This window comes from Mytilus edulis, chromosome 6, assembly GCF_963676685.1.
Source record: "Mytilus edulis chromosome 6, xbMytEdul2.2, whole genome shotgun sequence".
Taxonomy (NCBI): domain Eukaryota; kingdom Metazoa; phylum Mollusca; class Bivalvia; order Mytilida; family Mytilidae; genus Mytilus; species Mytilus edulis.
The window spans coordinates 64,240,135-64,250,480 of NC_092349.1; the positions used below are offsets into that span (position 1 = coordinate 64,240,135).

Below are 10,346 nucleotides of genomic sequence, written 5' to 3' on the forward strand. Positions count from 1 at the left end.
TACAACAGCAACTCTACCGGATCACCTCAGATCACTCCCGTTTTGGGTTGGATTCATATTGGTCTTTAGTTTTCTATGTTGTGTTTTTTGTGTATTATTTTTTTTTTATCTTTTGTTCTGTTTCATTTTTAGCCATGGCGTTGTTAGTTCATCATTTCCAGCTACTAGTAAACACTTGTTACTTTTGATTTGCTAAAAAAAAAAAATTCTTGGATATCGAGCCAGAGGATTTCATTTACATGTGTTTACAGTGCAATGGATCAATCGCGTGTAAGTGTAAGTGCAAATCAAATACTACGTGACACAACACTTTGTTAGGCTCATATAAAGTTCATATGGTGACTCTGAACATTGCTTTTTAATGAAGAGATGTGTAGACTAGTGAAGAGGTTTCTCACACCATATCAACCCTCAACTAGTATACCCTTCCAGTAGATGGAATCATATTTGTTCAGGGTTGATAATATATGTGTGTGACAATGGAAGAGCCAATAGATATTTGCCGATTTGTTTTATTTTTGCATTATTTAACATTTTACGGTTATTCTTCATAAAAGATGAAATGACATTTAAAGAACACTGTCTGATTCTTGACTGTAATTATCATTTGATCATGATTATTTTCTTTCAAAAGGCAAAATCACACATATTCTCTATTTTTTTTAAATTCTGAAATCCAATTGAATTGAAATACTTGGCATTGAATATGATTTAAACGGTTTTCAATGCTTTCTAACTCAAGTTTGATGTCATGCAAATGGCAAAATGCCTGATCATGTTTTTCTATGCTCTTTTTATTCTGAAGGTCTTGTGAAGTAAAGTCTATCTTTTGCTTTATTTCATTTAATTCCCGGGTGATATTTTTCACGTGATTGAAACAATGCGACCGTTTCCCTTTTAAATCCTTTTCGGTCTCGGTTTCAATATCAAAATGAGAGGTTCGATTTTCTACAATTCCACGCATCGTACAACACCACTGCTTGTCTATTTTTTTGAGAATGGTTATTTGTTTTTGCATTAGGAAATCGACATTTTTATTTAATCCATCCAGCTTTTGCTCCGTACTATCTATCAAGGAAGACAACCCGTATTTAGCAGCTCTAGTCACTGTTAGTATATCCGGGCATTTGATATGGTTACTACAAACACATTCTACACAAATGATTGACTCGTGAGAACAACAGAAAAAGCTCATATGTTCCTTGTGTAATTTACATAAAATTTTCTGGATGGTTTCAATATTAGCTGGAATAAACCCACATGAAATATCATCAACATCTGGTTCAGTTGCATGTATTTTCATTTCTGAAAAAAGAAGAATTATGATTATCTATAACATTAGTTAATCTATCATTATCATATTAACGTACACGGACTGATTTAATGATAACGCTCCGTTAAGTATCCTTGTAAGAACATTTGAAAAAACTATAGAAAAAAATAATATGGCCTGAATGATACAAAATCCTACACACGCATTTAACTGTTTACAAAATTTTGAATTTTTTGAAATAATAAGGCTTTTCTACCTCAGGCATAGATTACCTTAGCTGTATTTGGCAGCACTTTTAGGAATTTTGGATCTCAATGCTCTTCAACTTTGTACTTTACTTGGCTTTTTAAACTTTTTTGATTCGAGCGTCACTGATGAGTCTTTTGTAGACGAAACGCGCGTCTGGCGTATATACAAAATTTAGTCCTGGTATCTATGATGAGTTTATTGACACACGCACGGGAAATAAAAAACGTTGCTATTTCTGTAGTTCATCTGAAAGATACTGGTATATAATTAGTTTGTAACATATTAATACATTCTACTTTATAATAGATGGACTCTATATAGGGTGATTCCGTTATTTTCATCGTGTTAAATTTGTAAGTCCCTATGAAGCCTACTCACTACCATGACACATTTTACAAGATTACAAGTCGCATAGTCTTTGCACGCCCACTTAAATCCATTGTTAACAGCGGAGAAACAGTAAATTCCTATTTTAGAATCTTTGTCCCATCTTTGTCCCTAGCAAAGATCGAACCTATGACATTCAGTCATGTAGTGAGAACTCTACTAGGAGATAACCGTTTCAAAATTGAAAATATAATCGAAAGTTTTTTTTGTTTTCGTGCAACCATATACATTAAATTTGGATTACAGATTGGAACAACACATGTTTAAAATGTAACAACTATATATGTAAATTGACAATACAGTGTAAAATATATAACATGTTCTGCTGTTACACCACTGTCCCGGGTTAGGGGAAAACATATAACAAAAATACTGAACTCCAAGTCAAATACATAAAGGGAAAGTCCCAAGAATCTAACACAACCAAACGCTACCAATCAACGGAACAAGTGGAAATGGTTGATTAAACCTGGGTTTATAGCTTGCTAATCCTCTCACTTGTTTGACAGTTCTTTAGACTGTCGTTATGTTTACAAAATTTGATAAGCAACCCAGCGGGCCATAGTAAGTAAATGTGACCATAATGAGGACCCAGCAAACAAAACTGTGTAAACGTACATACAATATGTGTGTTGTACAGGGGTTTGATGCCCGCAAACAATTGAACCCTGCCACATTCTCTAGGTACCTGTTCCAACTCAGATGCCAGTAATTAAGTGGTTGTCGTTTGCTGCTGTGTATCATAATTGTTTTTCGGGTTTTTTTTTAACATAAATTAAGTCTTTGGTTTGTTCTATGATTACAGCAGATTTCAGTGAGTATGTAGCTAAATGTAATATCTTTGGTTAGCTTGCTTGCTAGCTGAACCGTGAAGTCATTGTTAGGTTAGGTAAACTACCCTCCTTTAATAGTAGACTAGCCCAACAGATAACCAATCTATCTCTCTGTAGGACTAAGCTACTTTAAAAGAAGGGTAGTATACCTTACCTATCAATGACTTCACGGTTCAGCTAACAAGCAAGCTAACCAAAGATATTACAATTAGCTACATACTCACTGAAATCTGCTGTAATACTTTATCATTATTGTCAAGACCAGTTTGCTATGAGGTATGGTATAAGATGTTCCAATCGATAATTAATATGAAGGCATATAATTGTTGAATATGTTTTGCTCGTTGTTGAAGGCTGTACAGTGACCTATTATTGTTGTCATTCGCGCTATTCAATGTCTGGTGTATAGTCGTCTCATCGGCAGTCATACCAAACCTTTTTATTGTTATATTTTACATACCCTCATGGCTATTTTCTTCTTTGATTTGAGTTGTAGGTACAGCGTTACAGTACTATAGAAAATAAAGAAGACGCAGGACATATGGTTTGTAAGCTATTAGGCATTTATATTTGAAAAATTGTTATAGTTTTATAATCTGCTTAAATGCTAAGCCTATTCTATCTTCTTTTGCATATTTTTGTGCGTTTCTGTTCTTTTCATTTTGTTTCAATTAGTGTCGTTTAGATCTAAGAATTTCAATACAGTATTTATAAACAGTTTAACAATATCGTCACTGAAGTTACAAACAACTTTCTTTACGTGAATCTCTAGCTCCACTATTTTGGAAAGCACTATTAATATAAATAGAAATTGTATACGTGTAGTTTTTGAAATAAAGAACAGAAGTACCCCTAGTTTTGTGTGGGGTTCGTGTTGCTCAGTCTTTAGTTTTCTATCTTAGGTCTTGTGTACTATTATTTGTTTGTTTCTTTTTTAACCATGGCGTTGTCAGTTTATTTTCGATCTATGAGTTTGAATGTCATTCTGGTATCCTTCGCCCCCTCTTTTAAAGGGACGGGGTTGAAATTTTCATGTTTTTGGAAAGGGGACTTGAATCTATTTTTTTCTTCCTTGTTGTAACTTTAGAAAACAAATTTGAGAAACTCCAATAGTTCCTCCAAGGTCCCCCTTTGAAAGAAATTGACAAGTTCCTTATTTAAAAGATTGTTTACGTTCAATTTTCAATCCTTATAAAAGATAAAAACAACATGATATAAATTTCATGCGTCCGAAGAGCTTTTTCTAGATTTACCTCCATGAACGTATTTACCATTGGCGTTCAAATTGTGCCAATTTATTGACGTCCTCTTAACTTTGAGTAACTCCTATCAAATTCAACCTATTCAATAGATACGTTTTGATAACTTTACTGGTATTGTTTGAATGATACCACAACAGATATTTAATTGTTCATGGTGCTCTTGGTACTCAATAACCATTTACAATCTTTTATTTATTAATAAACTCACCGTCTCATATTCAAATATTTGTTCACAAAGTTGTGGATTCTTCTTCTTCATATCGTTGTAAATGGAACAAAGACTTATTCCTTGTTGAAAAAGTTTGCTTCTAGGGAATTTTCGTCTTTCCCTTGCAAAGCTCCGTCTGTAATAGAAGTTTGGAAATCCTCTGGCAAACATCAGAACAACATGAGGTTCATTATTGTTATGAGTAAGCATGAGCCCAGGACATCCCGATGCTCCATGTTCAAATTGGCACTTGACAACAAGCCTGTTCTTATGAAGTAGTTCATCGTAATCGTTGTCATAGTTTTCCACTATTTTATATTTATAAGCGCAAAATTCTTTTAGGTTTTGTATACGAGTAAGGCTTGGATTCCACAGTTCAACATCAAAATGAATCTGTTTCTTTTCACTATATGCTATCAAATGAACAAGTGCGCCATCGTCCTTCTCTGGATCAACAGTGGCAAACTTTGTAAAAGGTGGGGGAATATTTCTGCTTGCAGCATCTATCTGTAAAACAACGGTGTCCAATTCCTTGCTTTGATAAACTATAGATGGTTTGATATTGAACCGTTTCTTGTTGCAGAATTCTACGGTCATATCCTTCAACTTATGCTCATTAATTTTGTTATCATGACCTCCTACAAGTAAGAATTTGACAAAATATAACCGATAACATTATTCATATATCACTAAGCCGATATTAGTCGATGTCTACACGTGGTCTAATGAGTTCAGATTGAAATTAACTGTTGTGTTTATCTTTGTACGAAATGAGTGTAGAATAGACATGAATTATGCCTTTAAACCAGGTTCAACCCACCTTTTTTTTCTTCAAATGTCCTGTACCTAGTCAGGAATATGGCAGTTGTTAACAAATAGTTCGTTTATATGTGTGATGGCGTTTGTTTTATTGCACTTCGGTGTGCCTGTTGTTCCTTTGTTTTTATCTTATAGTTGATGTGGTTCCCTAGGTTTTGGATTGAAACCCGGATTTGTTTTTTTCTCAATTGATTTTTTACTTTTGAACACCGGTATACAACTGTTGACTTTATGAAGCATAAAAGTGAACAAAAACAAAAAATATATTTTGCTGTATTTTAAAAAATTAGATAGATGAAGGTTTTCTATTCAGGTCGACAAATCTTTCAGAGACAAAACAATTATACAGCAGTTTAAGTAAGTAAGTAAATATATTAAATTTAGAGTCGGGCATGCTATGTAAAATTCAACACGGTAAACATGAGCTCTGTAGAGCTCTTAACCGACTTGGTTCACTACAGAATATTTATTGCAGAATATTTATTCAATTTGTTAATTAAACAAGGAGATGTGGTATAATTTTCAGTAAGTTACATTTGTAAACATCCACTAAACATACTCAATGACAAAGATGTGTGCAATTAAACTATTCATTATTTTCATAAAATTATGTATGTAATTCATTATAACTTTAATTGTTTTATATATAGAATGCAGTTGTCGCCATAGTAATACAAAGACATTTACTTATCTGCCGCTCTATACCGTGCCAAACTGTCATGATAAAATTCTGTCCAACACGCCAACAACTACTGTTCGTAAACTGACCACGAATGATACCCACAGATTCACTGGCTGTGTTGAGTGCACTGACTTTGTCGGCTACGTGAATAGCTGGTAAAACCACATTTTCCGCTGAAAATCATAATGTATGTTGAAGTTATAATGATAGGCAATCGTAAACCGGGTTTGTGATAACATGAGCAACACGACGGATGCCACATGTGGAATAGAATCTGCTTATCCTTCCGGAGCATCTGAGATCACCCCAGTTTTTGGAGGAGTTCGTGTTGCTTAATCTTTAGTTTTATCTGTTGTGTCTTGTGTACTGTTTGTCTTTTTCTTATTTAGCCATGGTGTTGTCAGTTTATTTTCTATCTATGAGTTTGACTGTTCCTCTGGTAGCTTTCACCCCCTTTTTTAAAGGATATAACAAATAAAATAATTTTGGGAATTCAATACTACATTTGGTTTCCAGTGTTGTTAATTGTAATTAGAGTCAAATGCAGCCATATTGATGTCCAAAAAATTTCGGCGAAGAAGACTTGGACACATTTCGGTGTCTAAGTCGTACAAAACAGAAGCGTCTGTCCTTGCTGCTCAGCTTTAGAAAATAATTTCATATATGTCATGGGATTAAGTCTTTTATCCAAAATTATTTTCCCTTAAACAAATATAACTTAATCAAACCCATTACACCATATGCTTACCATCTATTAGTTCCAGAAGTGTCTGTTTAAGCTAAAAAAAATAAAATACAAGTTGAGGTAATACATTGTAGATCAGTGCTTCGATATAAGCCCGGTTCTGAAAGTTATACTAAATTTGGAAAATTAGAGATAATGATATTTTTTTCTGATTTATCAAAACTAGTTGATCTTTTAAGAAAATTGAGACAAAGATGAAACATTCTTTTTTACTTCTATGTAAATCAGATGTAGTCGTCACATATTTTCAGTGCTGACGCCCCTCCGATATGAGCAGCTTACATCTAATACTTATGCTCCATTGCAAATAAGCGGGTAGAATTATAAATCTGATGAAAATCTAAGATAATTCTTACACTGCGAGTCATCCTATAAGTGTCTGTCTCCTGAAGAATATCTTTGAGATAATCCGTTGAAAATTCTTCCTGAATCGACCGAATTTGCTTCTTTTGTTCTTTTTTGAAGAACTCTCCAACATTACCTGCCAAGCCAATAACAGCTGTTTCAAGGGTATCCCATTGAATTTGAAACTGATCTTCAGAAACCTCTGATGTGTGAGCAAGTTTGTTTCGAACATCACGCACACTGTTCAGCCATTTAAATTGGGATTCATCCAAATCACAACATGCTCTAACAATAGTACATGCAAGAGTTATATCTAGCACCGACACATCTATATCGTCTTTTGGCAAAAATCTGCAAATACAATGTTGCAAAACAACACCATTTTCAATTTTAAAATGGTCCTTAGTTGGTTTCCCTTTGACGTAATACAGTACTTCAAACTGTCGTTGTCTCAGTTTATATAATCGTGATTGTTTGCTGAAAGTTGTACACATACAACAAGGTGTACCAATGATAAATCTATGGAAGAGTTCATGTCTGTAGTTCTCTAAAAATTTCGAAAAGGTAATCTTATCCAAAACTACTCGTTCAAAGTGCTGTCTAATAACATCCTGGGTTTGCCCAAAACAAAATGTCAATAATCTCAAATAATTCTTTCTCTCGGGATTGTTCATAGTATGACTGTGAATAGAAAAAAATTAAATCACAAAAATATCGAACTTCGAGGAAAATTACAGAACGAAAAGTCCCCAATCAAATGGTAAAACCGAAATCTCAAACACACCAAACGAATGGATAACAACTGTCATACTCCTTACTTGGTGCAGGCATTTTCTTATGTAGCAAATTGTGAATTAAAACTGGTTTTGAAGCTAGCTTAACCTCTCACTGGTATGACAGTCGCATAAAATTCCATTACATTGACAACGATGTGTTCATCGGCCTCATATTAACATTCGAAATACCATTGTTAGTGCCACTAGTGAATTGGGTACTAGTACTCATAGAATCCTCTTAAAGACAAACAGGAAACGTATATTTCAAAGTTTTTTAATTTCTCATTACAGATATGTTAATGACGTTCAGTGACTTAATGACAAACATTTCAATGAGTGCATGAGTGCTTATAATTCTTACCTTAGTTGTTTATGGAAAAATCTTTGTCATCAAAGCTGTTTTTTTTATTCGAGCGTCAATGAAAAGTGTGTCTGGTGTACCAGATATTAATCCTGGTATCTATGATGAGTTTATTTACATTTAGTTTATCAAAGCAAATCTGAGACTAAAGGTACTACTTTTCATGTCTGCGTGTTTTGTAATGGTGTTTTCATGTTTTTCTTCAACTTTCAATCTCCTTGGTACTAGTATCACCGCCTCTTTTTTACGGTCAGTATAATAACGGATTAGTTACTACGTGTTACAAACTACATGTTTACGTTGAGTTAGATCTTTGGATACTAATATTGGCGTCTTACGATTGTGTTCTATTCACAATTTTTACAACCGAACATGAATTTGCATGGCGGATGATGCATGTACAGCTAAAGACGCTTACCCTGTCGTTTCTTTAGGTAGTCATGTGATTCCCTCTTTATTTTTGTTAACTTGATTTATCTTTTCTTAATAGATTTTTGAGATTTGAATAATGATCACTACAGTCGTCCTTATTCTGTCTAATATGAAAATACCAAATTTAAAGTTGCATGATACAAGATTGCAATTTATGGTATTTTCTGTGTAACATATGTATATGTAGAATCAAAAGATTTTTGGACCTTATATTTTCGTACTGTTTTCACATTATCAATATAGAAAAATAATGGAAATTATCGGATTTGAATATTGAATAGTTTTCTTTTTTTTTTTATCATTGATTTAAAGCTAGTAAATGTTAAGTAATATTTGGGACTAGAATTTTAATAGGTATGGCTTTAGAAAATATTTTCATTTTTACCAGCTTCTTATCGTTTGTATCAGTGTTTGAATTTGAATTTTTTTTTACTTTATGGGAAATTTTTGTCATTCTTGAAATATATATCTATAAACGCTGTAGTCCACATAAACATTTGTTTAGCTTTTGATTTCAATTCTCTTAATTTTTTTCTTAGCACTTTGTCTAAAATAGTATCTTTTGCTGTGCACATTATATTTTAAAGTTTGTGAAAAATATTAAGAGACCATTAGCTTTGTTATTGCTTTTTATTCATTAAAATATAAGAGATTTATTAATAAGTTCGGTATACCCACTTTAAAGTATGTACTATCAAAACGGAAACGACAATATCAATATCAAATCAATTGTAAAAAGATGTTTTGTAACACGCTTTCAAGAGATAGTAATTTTAAGTGAAAAAGGCACTATTAATAAAACTTTTCATAACAGCCTTTCGAGAGAGTAATTTTACGTGAAAAAGAATGTTTGATATGTTATAATGCTCTTTTTTACTTACAATCTCACGAAATTGTTATTTATTATATCTCTGTGAGTATAAATAAACACATCATAGATACTTGGATATAATTTTTTAATTTGCGCCTGACGCGCGTTGCGTCTACCAAAGACGCTCGAATAAAAAAAAAGTTAAAAAAACGTCAAAGAAAGTATGAAGTTGAAGAGCACTGAGGACCAAAAAATCCAAAAAGTTTTGCCAAATACAGCTAAGTTAATCTATTTAAGAGGTAGAAAATCCAGGTAGAAAACCCAGGTAGAAAACCCTTAGTATTTCAAATGCCACATACATATCTTTATCAACGAGTCCTATATGTAAAAAAAACCTTATATAAACCACCGAATTACGTATACCTCACCTTAATGATGTGTGGTTTCTTAAAAACCTTTAAGAAATCCAAGCAGATGAACTTCTTTCCAAGTGTAATTCCTCAAAATTCAAACTTCATGAAATGAATAATTATGTACTTCACATTGATATAGTAAACGCATGTCGGTTATGTCAATTCGATTAACATACATGTATGGATAAATGTGAAAGGTTTACTATCTCCACATCCTGTTTGATTTCGTAGTATATTCGATTTGCGGAAATTCACATTCAGTTTTTATCATTAGGTCTTTCCACTTTTCGTGGAAAGACCTTTTGTTTTTCGTCTGATTATTTTTTTTTCTTCTTCTTCTTCTGCCGTCTGAGATGCTTTTTTTGTCTTACAACATATCGAATGGATTTTTTGGTCAATGATGTTGTACAGTAATGGGGGTTTCAAAACTCACCCTGTGTGACCGAACACTTATTCTTATAGGAGTTATGTCCCCGCGTCCCCTTTTTATTGTGATCACTATATCTCTAAAACCGTAAAAGATTTTAGCAAACTGTTTTCACCAAATTGTTTGTCTACTCTTGAAAATGATTTGGATTATTTTGTCTTAAGTGATCGGAAGACATCTTATGGGAGTTATTTCCCTTTGAAAATTTAAGATAGGCGATTTGTTGCATAAATTCATACGTTATAAGTCGTAGAGGCCTACAGTCTTTTGATATGAAGTCCTTGGTCCAATTGAAGGAAATTGAGGTCAAGGTCATGTTCTAA

The 10,346-nt window shown here is 33.1% G+C and overlaps 1 protein-coding gene across 1 annotated transcript; it reads right to left on the minus strand.

Moving 5' to 3' along the window:
• Nucleotides 1–498: 498 nt before the first annotated feature.
• Nucleotides 499–9,782, minus strand: LOC139528129 (uncharacterized). Its single transcript, XM_071323964.1, has 7 exons — nt 9,612–9,782; nt 6,815–7,484; nt 6,462–6,492; nt 5,719–5,886; nt 4,213–4,850; nt 3,203–3,254; nt 499–1,305 (listed from the first exon to the last, which is right to left on the minus strand). Exons 2-7 carry the CDS (start codon nt 7,475–7,477, stop codon nt 641–643), a joined length of 2,217 nt encoding a protein of 738 aa, XP_071180065.1. The 5' UTR covers nt 7,478–7,484; nt 9,612–9,782; the 3' UTR covers nt 499–640.
• Between the last annotated feature and the right edge of the window lie 564 nt (nt 9,783–10,346).

Excerpts from the sequence above, each read along its gene's own strand:
- LOC139528129 (XM_071323964.1), bottom strand. The coding sequence starts at position 7,477 with ATGAACAATCCCGAGAGAAAGAATTATTTGAGATTATTGACATTTTGT. Across the intron at positions 6,493-6,814 it reads CTTATAGGATGACTCGCAGT|CTTAAACAGACACTTCTGGA; the intron begins GTAAGAATTATC and ends TATTTTTTTTAG. Across the intron at positions 5,887-6,461 it reads ACTTCTGGAACTAATAGATG|CGGAAAATGTGGTTTTACCA; the intron begins GTAAGCATATGG and ends TATGATTTTCAG.